The sequence below is a fragment of the Candida metapsilosis genome (assembly GCF_017655625.1).
Source record: "Candida metapsilosis strain BP57 chromosome Unknown scaffold2, whole genome shotgun sequence".
NCBI classification, from domain to species: domain Eukaryota; kingdom Fungi; phylum Ascomycota; class Pichiomycetes; order Serinales; family Debaryomycetaceae; genus Lodderomyces; species Lodderomyces metapsilosis.
The window spans coordinates 1,291,535-1,313,376 of NW_027138160.1; the positions used below are offsets into that span (position 1 = coordinate 1,291,535).

General features: G+C 37.8%; 6 protein-coding genes across 6 annotated transcripts; 2 read left to right on the forward strand and 4 right to left on the reverse strand. All coding sequences in view use genetic code 12, as the record gives it.

Moving 5' to 3' along the window:
- Window positions 1-126: 126 nt before the first annotated feature.
- Window positions 127-2,538, forward strand: FAV1 (Fav1p; the record flags this gene model as incomplete). Its single annotated transcript, XM_067690860.1, has 1 exon — window positions 127-2,538. The coding sequence occupies one exon, from the start codon at window positions 127-129 to the stop codon at window positions 2,536-2,538; it is 2,412 nt and encodes an 803-aa protein (XP_067549283.1).
- A 782-nt stretch (window positions 2,539-3,320) lies between these two features.
- Window positions 3,321-5,009, reverse strand: PHO84 (phosphate transporter; the record flags this gene model as incomplete). The annotated part of the gene is made up of 1 exon (XM_067690861.1): window positions 3,321-5,009. The coding sequence occupies one exon, from the start codon at window positions 5,007-5,009 to the stop codon at window positions 3,321-3,323; it is 1,689 nt and encodes a 562-aa protein (XP_067549284.1).
- A 2,555-nt stretch (window positions 5,010-7,564) lies between these two features.
- Window positions 7,565-7,954, reverse strand: I9W82_002049 (uncharacterized protein; the record flags this gene model as incomplete). Its single annotated transcript, XM_067690862.1, has 1 exon — window positions 7,565-7,954. One exon carries the CDS (start codon window positions 7,952-7,954, stop codon window positions 7,565-7,567), a length of 390 nt encoding a protein of 129 aa, XP_067549285.1.
- A 3,563-nt stretch (window positions 7,955-11,517) lies between these two features.
- On the forward strand, window positions 11,518-12,537 carry PCL1 (Pcl1p; the record flags this gene model as incomplete). The annotated part of the gene is made up of 1 exon (XM_067690864.1): window positions 11,518-12,537. The coding sequence occupies one exon, from the start codon at window positions 11,518-11,520 to the stop codon at window positions 12,535-12,537; it is 1,020 nt and encodes a 339-aa protein (XP_067549286.1).
- Window positions 12,538-13,138: 601 nt separating this feature from the next.
- On the reverse strand, window positions 13,139-16,843 carry I9W82_002051 (Zn(II)2Cys6 transcription factor; the record flags this gene model as incomplete). The annotated part of the gene is made up of 1 exon (XM_067690865.1): window positions 13,139-16,843. The coding sequence occupies one exon, from the start codon at window positions 16,841-16,843 to the stop codon at window positions 13,139-13,141; it is 3,705 nt and encodes a 1,234-aa protein (XP_067549287.1).
- A 263-nt stretch (window positions 16,844-17,106) lies between these two features.
- ZCF13 (Zcf13p) lies at window positions 17,107-21,111 on the reverse strand (the record flags this gene model as incomplete). The annotated part of the gene is made up of 1 exon (XM_067690866.1): window positions 17,107-21,111. One exon carries the CDS (start codon window positions 21,109-21,111, stop codon window positions 17,107-17,109), a length of 4,005 nt encoding a protein of 1,334 aa, XP_067549288.1.
- Window positions 21,112-21,842: the final 731 nt, after the last annotated feature.

A 21,842-nucleotide genomic window follows, 5' to 3' on the forward strand; every position in this document is an offset into this window, starting at 1 on the left:
TACCCGGTACTATTGGAACATATTGAAATTATATAAATAAACTTTGATGGGACCTTTTGGCTAAAGCCCTTTTCAAATGGTTGGCGTTTTTACCAAAGCCCATTTTAATTTACCTCACCCCAGACTATGACTGAGTTTATATACAATCAACATATACAGAGAGAGTTGACGCCGGTACAACATGCAAACGCGCTGGCGCTGCACAACAAAGACGGTGAATATGATCCTTATTGCCCAGCTTGGTTGAGAGTTGCTGAACTGGAGAAAGTTTCACCGGAAGCACATGCAGCTCCCACCAGGTCTAAATCACGTAAACAAAAACATACCACCGGTGTTGTTGCCCCACATCTTCAGATATCATTACCCACTTCGAATCCCAATTTTAATCAAGTTTCAACATCGCCATTACAGAGAAATCGCAGTATGCTGAAACGTAAGCCAGAAAAGTTGACCTTGAATACTCCTCAGTTTCCATTATCTGTGCATGAAAGACAAAGGAAAGACGGACAAAAGTCGGAAACACCAAGACCAAACTTTATGCCACCTCAAGTACCAAAACCGCCACCACGACCAGCACGACCAGCAAGACCACAACATAATAATATTCAGACAAATTTCAAAAAGGTTAATTCTCCTATGCGTGCCGAGTTTTTCAACCATGACTTGACCAGTGATATCAAGTTTGAATATCAACAGCTGATTATTGAGTTTCTCAATTACATCATTGGCAAGTATAAGCAGTTGGAAGAATACACCGAGACGAGTAAATTGGAATGGAATGAAACTGCAGAAAAGAGTTTGGTGTTGTTGAACCTCATGAAGATCAAAGATGGATTCAAAGATATGATTTTAAGTATATTGAAACAATTGAGTAAAGAGTCAGGAATAGTTAACCAAAAAGAGGTTTCTGAAGCTGAATTGATTAATTGCAATGTGTTTCAATTTGTCTACAATTGCTCAATAGAAGTGGTTAATTTTGGTGATTTGATCAATAACCTGGCTCTTTTAAACAACTTGTTTAAATCCAATTTATTGAGTTATTACTTCAAGTTGGATTTCATTATTGAAAAAGCAGTTCATCATCGTGACCAATTGGCAGTTGCTATGGAAGTGTGGTTCAAGCTACCAACATTTATCAAATCCATCAAGGACCAGTTGGCAAAGCTAAATAATCATGATATCAAAATGGGAGCCAACAATGGAATCAAACGGAATTATCAAGATTTGGAGATATGCTTAGTCAAATTGAATTCAGTAACGTCAAAATTTAGTACTGTTGACAATTTGAAACGTAATTATCCGATATTGAAATGGACTGATTTGAACAAGGTGGATGAGTTATTGAAGGTGAAAGTACCCGATTATTACCCACAGCACAATTTAGTGCAACAAGATCGTCAGGGTCGTAATTTGCAATTACATTTTGTTGATTTCAATGATCGGCCATTGAGTACAGCTGGTGATACTAATATTGTCCACGGACTCCATTCAAATTATAAATTGGACCCTAAGGCAGGAAAAAGAGAAGCTGCGGCTGCCTCTAAAAGCAAAGTGAAGCACAGCGAGCCAGAGTCGAAACCGAAACTGACATTATCTAGAGGTGCTTCAATCAAGCGCTCTTTGTCGTCCATGGTAAAGCGAAGTGTTTCTACGTCAGACACAGAAAAGAATAAACCTAAACTGAACAATTTCTTTACTTCACTGACAGATAACAAGTCAAGGCAACAGATGTTACGATCACAGACTACAAAAGCGCCAAGATCAACACAACCAGTACAAACAACTCCCCCACGCCAACAAGAGGTAACCACACCTCCAAAACGTATGCAATCTTTACAAGAAAATAAACAAGTCCTAGATATAGCCGATGATGATGATCTGCCAAGTCGGACAAAGATGCCTACGCGTTCGCCTAGTAAAAAGGATATTCGACATATGTTAAAGAATCGACCTCTACCATCAGCACCAGAGGCTACAGCACCAATTGCAGGAGAACAATCGATACCAAACTCCCAATTACAAAGTTACGTCACTTGTCTTGTTCAATTGCGCAAGAAATTGAAAGCACTAGGTCCACAGTTGATTGAATTTCTTGAGATCCAGTTAAAGTATTGTCGATTATGGCAAAAGTTTCTTGAAGATGATGGTCATACAGTCAGGGCCCAAGGTAGAGTTGACCCCTACATCAAGTCAATTTATCAATCATTCCATGAAAAACTCCTTCATCAAATTAATTTCACTCAACATACAATTGTCCGACACATAAATTCCAAATTAATCATGCCCATTGATGAATGTTTACAGTTGTATCGCCAATCAGTAACCGACTTACTGTATATTCATCAGTTTATGGAGTTGATTGTAAGACAATATAATAAGTTATATTGTGAATGGCTTGAAGGTTTGATTGGTGCTCAATCGATTGCTGAGTATCAACAATTATGTCAGAGGATGAAGGGATGCCCTGGCATGAAGAAAGGTGATGATATTGTAGAGTATTATGAACAGTTGACCAAGTTGAAGAATTTGGTTGTTTAGATAGACGCTACCACTTCTCATACATTATAAATTTTTGTTTTGTATTGTGAAAAATTTTCAACTCTTCTTTACACTCTTTTTCTTCTTCTTCTTCTTCTTCTTCTTCAGCAAAACAATCTTTCTAAGAACCTTTGAGATGACGAACAGTTACACGGATTGCATCGAGTAAATGTCTATTCATCTATTCATGTAACTTGAGTCTTCCCAGGTTAGACCAAAATAGAAGTTGTTTTTAACAGGAATTTCCGAAAAATTCAGAAGAAAGGATTCGCCCCATCACACACACACACACATACATACACTCCTACAGTACGAATATATACATATATTTATGATGACAAGATTTGCTGTGCACCAGTCTGAGTACTCAAAACGCATGACAGACCCAGTAATATACCCAAATTTCTGATCAAATATATAAAAAAACGTTCTGTATGGAAAAAGGTTGTGTGTTGTGTGTATATTGTGGAAGAAGCTTTATGAAGAGTATCGGAATAGTACTGTACAGTTGTTAGTTTCTTTGGCGTTTTCTCTTGATAATGTAGTCCAGTGTTTTGCCTCTAGTATCCTATTGCTTTGATTGATGAAGTAAATTGAGCCTGCGATGACTTCGAATCACACAAACCAGTGAATGGGATAACAAGTATGTTGACAAACTTACACCCATGTTTCTCTTTCCCTATCACCATTCCATATCCATTGACTCATCTACAAAAAACAAAGTTTCTCTAATACCATATAATATCAATCAAAATTATGTAGAAACTAAATAAACGCTAAAATTAATTCTTGACGTCAGAATCATATTCTTGTGGATCTTCCTTTACAAACTTGTCTCTAGCAACAGTTGTAAGATCAACTTCATCGTGGTATTTCTCACAAATTTCTTCCAAAGTCTTTCTCTTGGTTTCAGGAATCAACAAACTGGTAAAGATACCTATAAGCATAAACAAGGCAAAGATTTCCAAAACGTGGTTCAACCAACATCCTTTCTTCTTACCGTCCCTAGCACAGTTGTGGTTTTGAAGGGTACCGATACATGTTTGAGCAATGATGGCACCTACTTTACCACTAGCAGCTGATAAACCGTGAGCGGTACTTCTGTAACGAGTTGGGAAAGCTTCACCTGGAACGACGAAAGTTGTGGTGTTTGGACCGAAATTTTGGAAGAATTGAGCCAAAACGAAAAGTGCAAGCAAACCTTTTTCACCAAGTTTGTTGTATGCGAAACCCATGATACAAAGAATAATTGTCAAAAGAATGAAACCTCCAATTTGAATTGGCTTTCTTCCAATGGTATCGATTGTTGCAGCGGTAAACCAGTATCCAGGCAACGAACCGGCACAAACCAAGATCAAGTTACCAGCGGCAGTGTTGTAAAAGTTGGTGTAAATATTGTCATCACCAGCATATCCGATAGCTTGTAAAATAGTACTTGTGTTTAAACCAAGACCATAGTAAGCAACATCCAACATAAACCAGGATCCAGCAGTACCGAGAAGGATTTTTCCATATTTCCATTTTCCAAAGTGGCGAACAAAGTCTTTGAATGAGGCTTTTGGTACTTCAATTTCAACATCATTGAGATCTTCTACCTCGGCATCAGCTGGCTTCTTCAAGTTACCTTCTTCATCCATATCAAGAGCATATCTTGGTGATTCGGCAATTGTCAATCTATAATACAAAGCAATGCATCCAGGCACACATCCGAAACCAATAACAATTCTCCACATTTGATCACAAGCCTTGACACAAGGACCAACACAACCTTCACCAGATTTTGTGTATGGATGCAATTGGTCCTTATAACCAGCAACACAAATCATGGCAACAATACCAGCAAAGATTTGACCCAAACCTTGGTTTGAAAACACAGCTGACATAATGGCACCTCTCCATTTGGTAGTGGAAAACTCAGATGAAATGATGGATGACAATGGATAATCACCACCAATACCAACACCCATCAAGATTCTCAATGCAGAAAAAATAGCCACAAAGTTAACAGCAGGTGATTGTCCAAGAACAACTTGAGCAATAGTAGCGAAAATCATAATAGCCAATTCCAAACCATAAATCTTTTTACGACCAACAATATCAGCAACAGTACCAAATCCAACTTGACCAATAACAGTACCAACAGAAGTAGAGACCTTGATCAATGTTTGTGTAGAATCTGGCATGTTACCCTTGTCCCAGTAAACCCATTGCAAGAAGTTGACTGACAAGTTAATAGCGAAAATATCGTAAGAATCGGTCATGAAACCAACACCAGCAATCATAATCATCTTGATTTGAGTCCAACCAAAACCAGCTTTATCAATTTCTTCTAAAGCCAATCTTCTTCTTTCCAATGGATCCTCAACATCTGCAAATTTTCCCAAGTAATCTTTGAATGCGGTTTTACCACCACTTTGACTAACTTTGGTTGTGTGTATATGGCCTTGTTCGATATCTGAAGACAGAGACATGTTTTTCGGTAGGAGAGCTTGTCGAGTAGTTTGCTGAGGATTATAAAAAAAAAAGGGAGGAAGAAAAGATTGGGAAATTTCGTCTCAAATTTATAGGTTTAGGAAGATGTAGAAAATGAGTAGTTTCTGTCTTTTGTTTTGTGTGCCATGCATTGATTAATAATTACACAATGCAAGATGTATAGTCTTGCAAAAAAAAAACAAAATTGTGTTTTACTTTACTTTTACTTTTCTTTTTTTTAAATTTCATTTTCCGTTAGGAGAAAAAAAAGCCTAAATTGGGGACCCAATGGGCAGGTGATAGAAGGTAGATACAAGAGAAGTGGATGCAGTAGGGCTGACTGCAATTGCCTTTAAGATGAGTGGAGTTATCAAGAATCTGGTGCTTACCTTCCTTTTACGACCGACAAAAAGAGTTGACCGCCCAATATGGCAACAAAATGAAATGCACACAGGTTCTACAGAAGTATCCCATTGTAACAAAAGATAACCTGTTTTGCAGTTTTTACGTTTCTTTTTTTTTTTTTACTTTGACTTTGTAGAGAGATGAGAAACTTTAAAATGACATCGTGGTCTCAAAAAAAATAAAAAGAGAGCCTCGTGGGTCCTTTAAGGCGGCGTAGCAATGAGAATTTACTGAATGGCGGAAATTATTCATGCAGGCAGCGACCGTAGAGCTTGAAACTGATTCAGCAGTAAGTGAATTTTTTTTTATTTACTTTAAGCTTACCTTCTCGTGTGACCCAAGATCCTTTTATTCTATTATTTCTTGTCCTCTGTCAAACCTGTCAAGCGAAGGTCTCTCTGACCACTCATTGCCCATAACCAAGAAAATACTGAATTGTAATCGGTCCCCCCTTGGTGAAGAAAAAAGCTTGTATCGGGTGACTTTTTTCTTCGTTAACGCCTAGTGGTGGTTCCTAATACAAGAAAAAAGAAAATATTATAATAAAGTCTATATCCAAAAGAATAATAATAAACGTCAAACTTTATGTGCAGTAAACGACATTTTGAAGACGATTGTGACTTCCTACAAATGCTTTCTTACAATCATTTACAAGAAAATGGGTTTTTGTTGTGTGTTTGTAGGAAGTCTTTGTGGTCGCGTGGGAGAAGACCAAACCCCACGTGGGCCTTTTTTTTTTTTTGATAAGCCGTCTAAAACATTTCTATTGTTGTTGCATATATATCATTTAGACTGTGCATATAATATGTCACAAACCTAACAACAAAATTAAAAATAGGGCCCACGTGTGTCAATTGCGAAAACAAAAGACACTGTTTAATCAATGAGCTACAAAATTTATAAAACTCAAAAAACAAACAAAAGAAAAACCACTCTATTGATCTCTCTCTTTATTGCCTTTTATACATCGTGGGCTATTGTTACAATAGAAATGGACTCGTTTCTTTTTTTTTTTTTTTTTTTTTTTTTTTGTTTTGTTGCTCCACCTCTTTTAATTTGGATCCATCGGAAGAAGCTATTGCTCTATTTTCACCCCGCCCTTCTTGCTTCTGAAAAGGAGACTGTTGTGGGTAAGGCTGGAAGAGATGCTACTGGAGGTAAAAGGATTGCGGATGTTACATCCCGTCGTACAATTTGCGACTGCAGTTGTAGTCTTATCTTTACCCATGTGGTCTCTTCACCCGCCCAAATGCGTACCGGAACTTAGTTTCTTATTCTTTTCTCTTTTTGTAACTCCTCTTTCTACTATACAAGTGGCGAAATACAATTGTAAGCGATTTATCCCCTCGTATCTTTAATCAAATAAGAGGCGTCAAGAAATGCAAATGGTCCAATTTCTTTTTGTTTCTGTGACAATAAGTCATGAAAAAAGAGACATGTCCTCTTTTTTAGTGTGCAAATACGAGGGGAAGCAAGCTGGTGGTAACATTTAAAGGTAAAAGAAATTGTAAATCTGTAGTTCGGTAGGAGAAACCTGCGGAAGATGCTTTTGGAATTGCTTGTTGAAGAGACTTCCGTTTTAATCTCTAAACACACAACACACCGTTTGGCGCTTGAGCTACTGTTACATCGCTGAAGAGCTCTCCAAGCGATTCCCCATCTACTTCTACACGTAAAGCTCTTGAATGGAGATAGTGGGAGATTTAAGAGATTTCAATACAAAACTTATTGTAATCACGTGCGCGGAAATGCAGAAATGCAAATCACAGAAGGTAATCTAAGCTACAGCAAAATGTTCAGATGAACAGGGGCTCCCTTCCAAATATAGTTTCATAGACGAGGATAGTATAGTTCAGTTCAGCTATTTGGTGAATGAAGCTCCATTAGGTGCTTTCTCCAAGTCAGGAAACCCCCATGCAACAACTTTACTGTAGCTAGTTTAGTTCTCCTGAATGCCTACTTAACCATCCATTAGCTTTACCGCAAGCAGAATTGTCGCTGCTTGTCACAAAGGATTGGCGCCTACATTTATAAACCCTACAGAGAGCAGTCATGAAAGCCATGATCAGCAACGAATGAAATTTATATTAAACTCTTTATAACCTAATAACACAGAAGAGTTAACACCATTCAAACACACTCAAACTGTCTAAGCACGGCAAAGTGGATTACCAATGTCTGGGGTATCGACATTTTCCCATTCAAAGTAAAGATTGTCAGGAACCTGCATACAGTGTTCGTAAGCGGGAATCTTGTTACCTTTGCCGTCTTGGTCCTTACAAACGGAGTCCTTGTAATTTCTCAACACCGAGTGAGAAAACCCTGGATCGTCAAAATACTTGCCGGCATATTTGGTAAAGTCGTAACAGACGCCACCTTTTCCATTGTTTTCAGTTAACTCAATTGCAACTTTATCAATTTGGTTTTTTTTACAATCTTTGTCGGAAAAGATGGGAATGTCTGTGGGTGACTTGTCTTTTGGTGGTTCAGCGGCATTGACAAATGCGGCAGCAAATAAAATCAAGGGGCATAATCTCATTTTAAGAAGGAATTTAAAGTGGCTGATGTTTCATGGCCTGTTTGGATGAATTGGTGAAAATCAACTTTAATTATATGCAGCAAAATGGAGCAAGTCAATTATGCTACAATTACACGTAGTGTGACAAAAGGGGGACCATTTAATAGATGCAAGGGGCACACGTGGCGGATATGACCAATCAGGAGCAACTTAGGAAGAAACGGTCAATAATCGAGCCTATTGTTATAATTTTGTACACTTGATATGTGAAATTTGAAAATGTTCGACAGTCACTTCACTCTGGCTTATGATCAGCTATAGCTACCACTAATATTCTCAATGACGGACCATGAGGGATACTTCTGCACGACGGTGAGCTCAGTAAAGAAGCTGAAGCTGTCAAGGGATTGACAGGTCTTTTGCCCAACACGAAATTAGCCCCTTGTTACACAAAACAAAAAATTATAAAGTGATTTGAAATTTCACAACTCGACCAAACCAGCAACTGCGTCATCGGAGCTCTTTTTATTCTTTAGGAGAGAACAAGCACCTGGTATCATTGCAACTATACAATACACTTTTTGATTTATCTACACCTTTGTCAGTGCAAAGAGCTCTCTTAGTTTACAAAATAGATACACAGTGCGGATCTAGCTTTGCTAGCTGGACTTTCTCTTCAAATTGACGACTGTGCAACTTATCATCTCGTAGTAAGGACACAAGCGCAATCACCAGTCTCTCCCCTATTCATTGGTTCAAGGAAAAGCAAGGTAGTAACTAAATTATGTCTTGTGACTTTTAAAAAATGACACGACACTGTCTTTACCAAAAGTACACTACCCTTGCTAAATAGCGCTACTTTTAAACCATCCTACTAATCATCAAACCATATGGGACGAGTTCGAGTGTTTTAAACTCTACGCAATCCCTTTCCCAAAAGGATCTATCTCGAATGATTCTGAGGAAACCAAAGGTCACATAGTTTAGTAGCATTTCAAAGAGAGCCTTAGAATTACGGGAAGCTGTATCAATGTTGGGTAAAGTAGAGTCACTCACAGAAGAGAAGCAAACTTTTAAGTCTCTCTCAATCAAAGTTTTTTGCAACTAATTAGGAGAATGACCTGATTTTTTTAAAAGGTCACGTGCACAATTGGCATTATAATCAGCAATTCGTGTACACAAAATCAAAAGGCATTGGAAAGTAGACGATAATGTGCAGACTAAGGCAAAAATTCCCACCAAGTAAAGTATCATGCGAGTAATTAGGAGACATGGTGCTCTTACTTGTGACTAAAAAGAGATAATTAGGTGCGGTTGTGGTTGCCAATGGTAGGTGGAGCTGCAATGAACGACGAGATCAAATAAAGCTGCCTTGAAGCTACAGGCTTGGATTCTAGAGGTTTTTTTTTGTAAAAGTGCAGTTTAGTTGGCATCTGCTGATGCAAAAAAGTTGTGATAGAGAGAAACAGCTGGGACAAACCTCAATGGCAATGTTTATTTGCAATAATACCCAAAGAATTGTACCATATGTCAACGGAATTAGCTGCCGCAAAGGGAATCTAAAAGGGGTCCTTCATCGCGGAAGTATACACGCTGTAGAGAAATCAGACGAGTTCTTTAAGCTTTTTTGTGCAAATTAAACCATGCATTCCTAAAAAAGCAAAAAAGAGAAAGAAAATCATTTGCAGCTTGCATTGTTAACACGCAATCTAAATCATCGACAAATTTATGAGTAGCTTTTTTCCAAAAGGGCGGATAGACATATGGATGTCAGGTGGTGATTCTAACACTAAATCCGCCTGAAATTAAAGCCTATATAGGATTCCTTTGTTCTGCTGAATGGGTAGCTATTTTATGTAGACGCGTTAGTTTTCCACGCCATTAAGCGCCAGTATCAGATATGTTTTAAAAGTCGGACGATACAAGCAAACTAAGCTTCCATATCCCCAACTAGCATATTTTGAGAGTACATCTGGAGTAGAAGCATTCTTTCTAAAACACCAAAAAGGATATAAAATTAACCGCCAAATCGAGATAAAGATCTAGAATCCATTTGGTGTTTCACAGTTTACTAAAGGTTCCCCTTAAAAACCATTGTTCTATTTTTTCATTAATGACACGCGTCAAATGTGTATCACAAATGAATAAAAAAAAATATAAGGTGAGCTTCAATAATGGTGTTTTTGTAATCCTTATTGTATAGTCTTTTGTATTGTTTTATAGACGATGCAATGAAAAAAAGAAAAAAAAAAAAAAAAATCAATTGTGTACACGCGATCCTTATTATATCCCCATCCCCCCTTTCAAAAAAGATACGCAGATCTACAAAGAAAAAAAAAAATTGACAATTTTAGGTTAAATTTAATTTCTAAAAAAACCTACACAAGCCTCAAATGGAAGGCAATACATAGCAAGAACAATAAGAATTAATAGTCAGTCTTGGAGGCGGTTTCATACAATAACTACGCACGCGCATACGCGCGTTTGGAAAACGTTTAGGGGACCCATTTGACCAATTGAAATGGCGCGACACTAAAGAATAGACAATGCGTAGCAGGAGTGTATTGAAAAATCGACTAACACGTTTCTGGCAGAAGGGATTCGACTGGAAGATGGGGGAGGCTGTGCTAAAATGTCACATGATCCGAGTGCTTTATCCAACTAGTGTTACCAAGTACTTCTTAACTCTATTATTCCATTTTAAGAAAAGTCGACAAGAAGGGTTAAAAAAGGGTTAGATATAGGATACGTCATACATAACTTTGCATTTCAAATCTCAAATTACTGCATTACTTAGGTTTTTCTTCTCTTCCTTCCTCTGGTGCTGGCTATTCTTCTTCATTCCTGCAACTCGAAGTGAGACAATTTCTTCTGGCTTATTTTTCTGTTTTTGGGTGTTTTCACTACAGACGCGAGTTTATGCCAAGTTACAAGTAACACAAAACATAGAGATAGAAAGAGATAAAAAATTATCAAACGATTTTGTATATGTCGAGGTAAGTAATAAAGAGGGGGTCATCATGTAAAAACCAGAATGGAATGGAGTCATAGTTTCTGAGACATCGTTGAGTGTGCCGGAACAATGGACCGTCCACGTCCAGCGTGCAGCTATTATTAAAATTTAACTCTTTTAACTTAAAGGGTTATGAACCGAGCTACAAGGATCTCTTATAAGGAGGTATATAATGTATGCGTTTTTTTTTTCTGTTTATTTACATTAAGCGCCAAATTATTTTAGAAGGAGATTTTTATATTTTATACCGAAAAAGAAATTAGTTTTTAACGCTGGAACATCACACAAACACCCTTTCTGAAATATATTTTTTATAAATAGCGAATATAACACAAAGGCCTCTTCTCTAAAACAAACATCAATCAATAAGTAAAACGTAGACGTACCTTTGCAAAATGCAAATAATTCAAATAATATCCAAAAATAATAACTCCTTCGAAAGAGATCTTTGTATATATATATATACCGATACAATCTCTTTAATTTTTCAAATCTTCCATCTTCTAATCAATATCTTCATCCCATATAAACTTTTTTGATACCAACTACATATTCACAAGCCCAATACAACATGGTTTCTGCACTTGACTTAAAAGCATTAAACATCTTCCTCAATGGTCCAATTACTCATGATATGATCCACAAGTTGGTTGTTGCTACATTACAAGTTATTCCTTGCAAAGATACAAAGTCACAAACTTACACCACCACCAACAACACCATCAAACAGTTGCCTTCCTTGATGACTTTCCTCACCAAGTTGATTAAATACACCAATGTCTACACTGGAACTTTGATGGCTACTTTAATCTACTTGCAAAAGTTAAAGACCAAATTGCCAAACAATGCTCAAGGTTTGCCATGTACTAGACACAGAATCTTGTTGAGCTGCTTAATCTTGTCGAGTAAATTCCACAATGACTCGAGTCCAAAAAACAAACATTGGGCTAAATATACCGATGGATTGTTCAACGTCAAAGACATTAATCTTATGGAAAGACAATTGATTTACTTGTTGAATTGGGATTTAAGAGTAACCAATGAAGAAATGGTTGAAGTATTGGGATCATTTTTGGACCCAATCAGAGCTCAAATCGTCAAGCTGGAAAAAGTCAAATTGTGGAAACAACAACAAGCACAACAACAACAACTTTATGCTTCTGCTACTGCCACTGCCACTACAGCAACAGCTACTCCAGCTTCATCATATCTTGCCACTCCATCACCATCAAGATCAATCTCAGTCAGTCCATCAAACTCATCTACAAGCTCAAGCTCATCCTCGTTATACCATCAATTACACTACAGACAAGATTCACAAACCTCAATTGCATCAATCAGCTCATCAAAATCAACTAATTCACTCTACTCAACAAGATCAAACTCAACTTCAGGTACTTCATGCTCAGTATCGCCATTGCCACCAACTTCTGCTGGTGCTGGTGCTGCTGCTTCATCATCTACACTTGTTGAGAAGAAACAACCACAAACTAATCAGTATTTAGTTGATCCACTTATTGAGTTTGCTGCAATGAAGGAAGAGATTGAGTTGAACAACTTGTTGAAGAAATTCAGCAAGTCAACCATCTAAAGGTAGAAGTTCTTGCCTTGTCATTAGTTTTATGAGTTATGATAGTTTGCTTTTTTTGGAATAGGACAGATGGGATGAAGACAAAATGCTGGTCATTTTTGTTTTTTGCATTCACAGTTTCTACTTTTCACTTCCAACTTGCTGAATTTTACGACATTTAGTTTTCTTACTATGGGGTCTGTGAGAAGATAGTACATTTACACTTTTCACTTCCCCCTTTTTGCATGCATGTTTTTCTTTGTTGAAGAAAACTTTTTATATATGGCTTTAGTTATTATTATTAAAATAGAGGACGTTTTCAAATATAGAGATTTATTATAAAAGGACTAAAGAACGATGTAGAAGACTGAGTACCTATTCTGATTACGGTTTGCAACTTGCGACGTTGGAGTCAGGATCTTGGCATAAGCGAAGCGGGGTAAAAAAAAGAAGTTGCGAAAAAGTCATCAAAAAAGAAATTCAAATGTACCTCGATGCAACAACCCCAGTTAGCAACTTCCAAAATAATCTTTTATTCATATGCAATGTTACGTAGGTCCTCGGGTAATCTTTTCACCGTACAGTGTACAGGAAAAACTATATTATTACACGCTATACAACTTCACGGTAAGTGCATACTAGCTATACCCAACATCTCCTCCAATGGGAAACTATTAAACAAATCGAAATCATTCACCGTCTTCAATTCGCCTCCATTGGTATTAACACCATATCCACCACCACCACCACCAGGAGTTACCCCATTGTCTTGATAGGCACCTCCATTGTACTGTGGTGACTGTTGATAGTTTAACTGTTGTTGTTGTGGCTGTTGTTGTTGTTGCTGCTGCTGCTGCTGCTGTTGAGGATCTGACTGAGGTGCTTGCTGCTGCTGCTGCTGGTTATACGGTTGTGCCAACGATTGCCAAAAGGGAGTCAATGCAGCTGGCGTAAATCCAGAATGCACAGGTACCGGACCAGAAGTATTAGCACCCACATTTGCATTTGCATTTGCATTTGCATTTGAAAATTCACCTTGGTTCTCAACTCCATTGTCATTACTAAATGGACTTGTCTTCATCTTGAGTGAAATCCATAAATTATCAATATCGGAATTTGAAACGGTATTGAAATCATCAAGACTTGACCATGATTCAGACGACATTGGATTGGTTATGACGTTTGAATAGTCAGTAGCTGAGGAACTAGGTCCATTTGATCCAACCAGATTTTGATGCGAGTGCATGTCAACATTCCCACCAGCGTCAACTTTCATTCCAGGTCCATTATCATTTCCCATTGTTGCCTGCTGATTTAAACTTGACTTTGACATATCATACTTTGGAACAAAAGAAGCTTCTTGGCTAAAAGTTTCTGTAAAAGTTTTACCAAACTTCTTCTTTTTACATTTCGAATATGGCTTCACTCCCTGTTCACAAATGACAATAAGCTCATTCAATTGGTCATCACTGCAGTCCATAAAGGTTTTCAATTGCCCCTTCTCATGGAAAAGCTTGAAAAATTCTTGATTCCTCATACAATGGGTCATAATGTACGAATGAGCTTTTGTAATTCTCCATGCATAGTAATACCGTTGACTTAATCGTGACATTGATGTAATTACAACTTCACAAATCCTTTCCACAAGCTGACTCAATTGTACCAATTTAGCATATCTTATTCGATAAGTATAATCCAGCATCATCCCAGCATCATGAGCTTTTTTATCTGATCTCATTAGATATATTGTAGAATTTAATCGTGTCAACGTTGCAAAACTAAATTGAGAAATCTTGTGCAACATTCCTTCAACAAACGGATTCAAAATCAAATCACTACTTACATCAGTACCAAAATTTTTACCATTTTCACAAAGTAGCTGGAAAATATGAGGTAAAAATTCACCATATAATGAAGCCATAATCTTTCTCATGTAAAAAAATGCCAACGATTGCAGCTTCGCCTTGGCTTCAAGTGAATGTCCTTCATATTTTGCCTGCTTTTCATAATGGATATACAAATGAGCAAATAATCCATTAAGGAACATCTTCATATTGATATAGTTTTTGCACTTCATGATTTTCAAAAATGGATAAGCATAATTGTCTTGATCAAAAGGTATAAGAAACAACTTCATGATACCAAAATGATCATTAAGAAATACTTCAAATTCGGAAATATAACCAGCTAGAGTTTTCAACTTGGCCGGCTTATGCAAATTCAAACATGCATTTAAAATGGTGACCAACTTAGCCCGATATTTTTCAAGATATGCAAACGTACTAACAACATGCTTCTCCTTCTCAACATCGTCAATATTCTCATTTCCTGGAGTATAAAAGGGCAAGCGAGTATCATACATCTCCTCTCTGATGCATAATGGATTACCATACTGGTACCCCTGTATCAAATCACAAATGACTAAAAAGAACCAAATCTTGCGATGAAGGTTTTGTATCCTAGTACTATCCTCCTCCGACACAGCTTCTTCATTGGTATCCGATATGATGTCATTTTCATTCGTAACGAGTGAACCATCACGATGCAATCCAATAGCAAGAGCCATTTGCACCATTAACCCATTAATCACTTGCGAATCTCCACCATCAGCACCATTACCATATTCAGGACCAAACATGTAATACAATCGAAGCAAAAAAGTGCATTGTAGTACAATAAGTGCACTTCGGCGGTTCAAGTTAAACTGGTCAAGACACAATTCTGCCATTTCAATAAGTTTCATTTCAGCTGGATTCACTAACAAGTATTGTACGTCCAATTCATGTTTGTCATCCGTTTCATTAGCCAATTTCTGGTCCATAAGAGTTCTCCTATTAGTAACTAACGCAACATAGGCAAAGCGAATCACAATGAAAAGTGTACCCAAGTAAGCAAGATCAAGTCGTTTTTCAATTTTCAAATCGGCGACTTTAGAGTCATTGTAATCCTTGGGACCCAATATACGTTCCATCTCTTGAACAAAGTCTTGCTCATCAAGCAATGGGAAAAATGGATACAAATCAGTGAAAAACAACTCAATTGATTTCCAAATAACTTTTTGTTTTGGGAGGTAATCTCGAAGATTCTCAATCAAATTCAATTCTTCCTCAATTTTGCCTTTGCCAAAAGACATGGCACCTCTAGACTTTTTCTCTGGCTCGGGACTGATTGCTGTATCCTTTTTGGAGTCTGTTTTATCGTCCAGAGATGATGGAACTTTCAACGAATTGGTAGTAGCAGCAGCAGTAGTAGCAGTAGTAGTAGTAGCGTTAGCCGTTGTTGCACCAGAACCACGTCTAATCTCCAGCTGTTTAAAAGTAGTGCGGACGTTTCCATAAAGTCTCAAATCATTAAACCCATCTCGATCAATTGCCCGTTCACGGAATTCAGATTCCTGACCATTTTCAAGCTTCTTTTTAGGACAATCACCAGACTTTCCTGCACCTAAGCCCTTGGATTCACCCTCATCATCACCACAACAACCATTTTCGGCCCTTGTACCAGTTTGTGGCACTCCATCTTTAAAATGATGAATTAAAGGTGGCAACTGAGCAGCTCTTGGAGTTTGACGAATTCGCTTTCGATTCTCTTGGCGAACTGAGTGCAAGTACTTCCAAATTTGACTTTGTGCAGGATCCTTTTTCAATAATGTTAGCCATGAAAATGGTCCATGGTTGTAACGTCTAGCTAGATCTTGAACGTGAACAGGAGCATAGCCTGCATAGAAATTGATTGTCTCTTCTGGGTTTGAATCGTTATATGGGTTGATCCCAACAAATGTAGAATTTGATGAGTCGTTGTTTGCTGGCGACGAGGAAGTAATATTGTCCCAATCAAGAGGTCTTTTTTCTGTTGTTGTTGGTGTTGAATTGGTTGACGATGGATGAGATCCATTCCCATTATGCACTTTTGATTCCAACTCGTGTAATTTAGATTTGAGGAATTCCAATTGAGCAAAAACACCACCACCAGCAGCACTAGTTTCAGGATTAGGATTCAAAACGTGAGTAACACCACCACCATTGGTATTATTACTTCCACTACTTTTTCGTTCTCCTCCGCTCGTCTTACGTCTCTTGACAGCATCATTATCAACATGCAGCGGTGTTCTTCCTTCTAAACGTTGTACATTAAACTTATGATCTTGATCAGCCTTAGACCACACTGGTTCCAGATACTCACAAGCTGATCCATACTTGGCACATGATCCACAAGGCTTTTTTCGATCACATTTGATTTTACGACGTTTGCATGAAGTACAGTTGAGTGAGATTCGATTCCTCTTGGGCTTTGCTTGCTCTTGACCTATTTGGAAGACTGATTGCATACTTGATTTCTTAATATATGATTAGGAAGAAAGAGAAAGGTAGACAGGAGTTGTAAAAAAATGTAACACAATGGATTTATGTTTTACGTTTTTTGTAAAATATATACAACGCTACCTAAATCCGAACACGGCGTTAGGGGTTAGTAGTGTTGGACAACTGGCTGATGTTCTATACTGGCTCTACGATCATGAACTATCAGCAATGTCCCCAGTAATAATACACTTAACTTATACAAAAAAATACACTCTGTTTAGTATGTTCCTCAAGTTGATCCCATTTTCACTAAATCCTCATCAAAATCACCATAAATGTTATACAACCGAATCAAATCTTCATTTCGAGCAACTGGATCCAATATATCATCAGGCAAATTGTTCAAATTATCAAATACTTGATCATCATCGAAAAAAGACATGAAAGTCGATCCATTACCAGTATTAAAAATGGCAAAATCATCAACATCATCAACTGAAGATGATCGTAATGAATCGAAATTGAAATTATCAATATCGTCATCATTATCAACGACAATTCCTTTCGCTTTCAATCGTTCTCTTTTCAATCGTTTCTTTTCTTCAGTAGCATTACGAAACTCTCCACATAATCGACACAAATGATGTAATTCAGCAAGAGTGAAAAACTCAATCATATTGGTACCTTGATGGAAAAACAGTTGGTCACTAATGGCTTTCTCAAAAAACACATCCGGGTTCTCAACACATTGACGCATGATTATATACGTCATGATGTATAATCGATAACTGTTGATATAAGTGCGTGATAATTTGCGGAAATTACCGACAAAGAGCTCAGCTTCAACCAAAACCATGGTGAATAATGTATCAATAACTTCAAGTCGAGGAATATAACTTGGCTCTTTAAACACTTTGAATGATAAGTCCTTCTTTTGATGTAGTAACCTAATGAAAAATGAAGTCAAAAATGAATGTGTTCTAATCATGTATCGTTCATTGGCAGCCGTGAGCATGTAATCGAAATTTTTCCCAAAAAGCTCCACCGAATTGTCCAATACATGGGTCATGATGTAAACAATCTGTACAACACTCTTGATATAGATCTTGAATAGCTCAATTCCTGCATTCATGGATGGAGTTTTCGACTCATTGTACTCATTTTCATAATGAATGGCAATCATGTAGTACATACCTGACAAGTTGGTCCTTAATTGCACAAACATGCAGTATTTCATCACTTTTATTACTTGCTCCTCATGCTCCAAAGTACCTGCATCCCAAGAACTTCCATCAGGGTTAACTTTTGCTGGTTTACATATGCCAGTCAGGAAGAAATCTTTACCAAAAAAGTCAAAAAATATCTTTTCCAAGTGATTTGTATCTGCCAAAATGTCCATGACCTTTGGCTTTTCCCATACATTGTTGATTTTATTACACAACTGACGATAACATTCGCATATTGAGTTAAACCGTTTAATTGTTTCATTGAGTTCTCCAGTTATATCCTTTGACTCAAAAGGAGTTTGTACATCACTCATTTTCAAGTTTCTCAAATTCAAATTGGTACCATTGTGAAGACTACTCATAGCATCTGCTTGTGTCAAGTAGTTCCATAAATTTCTCCATGTTTTGATTAGTGGTGGGTTTTTGCAAAGAGCATCATAGGCAGTGTACGAAGTTGGATCCCGATTTAAGCCAATTGCAAGTGCATGTCGTATAGTCACACCAAGCAAGATTTGCGAGTCTGCCCCACAAATACCATGGCCATCGTCAGGAGACACTTCTTTAAAGAAATACAAAAGGGTTAACAATTGGACTAACTTGAATGAAGATTTTGCTGCAATCAAACCATCACTGATGCAAAGATTAACCACTCGTTTAAACTCATCTGATGAAATTTGTGTCATGTCTTGAATTATTGACAACTCCTCATCAGTATAATCATTGTATACACTGTCATTGTGTATAAAACTTTTATACCCCAATGATAAAACAAGCAAGAAAATTCCCATTGTTCGTAAATCTTGATCATTTCGAATCTTGATAGATGTCCATCTCTCATGCCCAAAAGAAGGAAAAGTAGCCACCAAGTTCTTGACCTCAACAATCAAAGACCTCTCATCAAGAATGGGGATAAATGGATGCACATACTTGAAAAATCGACAAAACAACTTAAACAGATTCACCTGATCAGGTAAGACGGCAAGAAGAACCTTTTCCACCATTCCATAGTACTCCTTTTTATTCAGTGCTGCAAAGAATGATTCAACTGATGGCATTATATTGGGGAGTTTACGTTCTTCCCTTTTACCTTCACCAACATTTGGTGAAAACCTATCAAGCGGCGAGGCAACATTTAACGAGTTTAGTGATTGCTCGCGTGCATGCTTGATGGCAACTTTTGAAAGCTTATTTATCTCAACGTCATTATTTGATTGATTTGAGTCGCTAGGAACCATTGCCACTGCTTCAGCATTATTATTATTATTTGTATTATCAGCTGAGCCCAGACTCAACTTTGGCCTTTTCAGAAACGATGGTAAGCCATCACTATGTCTAGATGAAAGCATCGATGCCGAGCCAGTTGAGTTTCTGCGTTTCTTATTGGCATCAGTTCTGATAAACTTTGTCATTTCTCCTGCTCTAAATAAATGAACTGTGAAGTTTCTCAAAATTGTAATAAATGGATCACTTTTGGTTAAACCGAGATATGAAAGCACTCCTTGCTCTTGAACAATATGATTCTCCAAAGCTATCGAGTAGCTAGAATTGGAAAAGACATTCATTCTATCCTCCGTGCTAACTTGTAAAGACGAATTGGGGCCTAATGGAATTGAAACTAAAGAGTTTGAAGAAAATGAGTCCTTGACACTTGGGGTAGTTTGAATTGTAGAAGCATGCTTCATGTCATTGGTATAAGAGCCAGGTGTTGTTACTGTTGCACTAGGTTTATGTACACTTCCCAAAGGTGAAGGCACATTTTCAGAATGCACCGATCTTATCCTTGCCGATGGTGTTGCCATTTGATTACTATGAATTGTTTCGTCGGGCGATACGTGTTGAGATGGAGGATAAGTGGCCAATGGTGACGTACCGACACTTGCTTTCTTTAATTGACTTCCATTCGGAGGAGGCAATTTAGGGTTACTTTCCGATCGCAACGACGTAGATGTAGCAGGTGCAGATGGAGGTTGTGGCAATGGAAGTGAATTGATTGACCCTGAGTGCAGGTGATGACTCGAGCCAGCTCTACCAAACATTGAACCTGGATTTGGTAAATACGGTTTTCCCCCATCTTGGGAAGACCTTTGTTGTGGTGCAGGTATTGGCAATTGCCGAGGCAGAATTTTTCCAATGCTGTTACCACCTGATTGCGGACCCAGCCTGTAACCGCCTGGTTGTCCAGGACCATTTGATGGCGAATACATTATTGGACCTCCTGGAGATGAGTAGTTGGGTGATGGTTGAGAAAAAGGAGGGCCATTGAATGGTTGAGGGGTGTGATACATATGTGGAGGATGCTGTTGCGGTTGCTGCAGTTGTGGCGGTGGTGGTGGTGGTGGATACTGATGTGGGTGGTTTGGGGGTCCATAACTTGCTGAATCCGGTGCGTTGGGAGAAGGGGCAGCATAAACTTGTTGTGGTGCCTGTTGGAAATTCGATGGAAAAGGTCCTGGAGGCGGTGCTTGCCCATCACTAGGATACGGCTGTGGTGGCGGTCCATTGTAGTTGTAATTGTTATTCTGTATATATCCTTGCCCCTGGTATAACTGGTGAGGGCTTTGGTAAGGATATCGATTCCCAGGGTTGACTTCATACTGACACAAGTGAGATATATTCTTTCTTATGCATGTACCACATACTGGACGCACCCTATCACATTTTGATTTTCGTTTTCTGCACATTGAGCAAGAGGCAGGTATTCTATTGCTCTTTTTTAGGGTATAATGTGAAGACTCATTAGTGTCGGAGCCATTGTGGTCGTCTTCACCGTTGGTTTCAGCTGTCTTTGGAGCATTACCGTTACCGTTAGTGAAATTTGAGGTTAGGAGGTCCAAAGTATTGAGGTTATTGTTGTTGTTGTTGTTGTTGTTGTTGTTGTTGTTGTTGTTGTTGTTTTTAGCAGCAGCAGTAGCTGGTGTTGAATCTGTGTTCGGAGACGATGCTTCGTTAGATGATGGTACTGACATTGGGTTTGTCGGCAGCTTGTTATGCGAGTTTGTTGGGGTATTATTATCAGACGGGGATATCTGTTGAGTATTATTCCCTGAAGAACTTTTAGTAGACTCCATAATGCTTCTTTTTTGGATGTATTGGTGTCTCTCTATCTTCCTGTTTTGGATGTATGGATATACCAGTGTGCTTTAATTTGGGGCTTGTTTCCTTTCTCTCGGGGTTTTCAGTTTGTTTATTATGACAAAAAATTTTATTTTTTTTTTTTTGGAGATTTTTTTTTTTTTTTTTAAGTTATTATTTTCTAAGCCATTCCCGATTGAATAAACAACAAGATCTAATAGATTACAATTTGTATTTGTTGTTATTATCGTATTAACGAGTGTGACTGTATTATAAAAGAATTTAGGTTCGTTAAAGAAAAGGAATGAAAAATGCCGTTCAAGAGAGGAGATACAATAATAGATACACACTATCCTTAGGTCAAGTGTAGTTACTTTAACTATTCAGCTTATCCTCAAGCTATGTTAGATAAATCTATAACAAAATGAGCTATATCGCATCAACGCTGTAATGCTTACAACACACAAAAGTGAGAGACTGCGTTTGTTTTGGTTGGCCAATTTGAATAAAATCTTTTTCTTTTGAAAAAGGGCTCATAACCATTTGATATATACACAATGGTCTTCCAGTGGAGAAGCATTATGAACACAAAGCTAACATTTGTGACCAATCGCCTTACAACTTACAGTAGATTGAAATAGGAATAGTTTGTCCGGCGGTTATGAATCCTTCCGTAGGATCAAAGATCACAGGGTCTAACTAAAAAAAAGTAGGACACTTGTGAAGG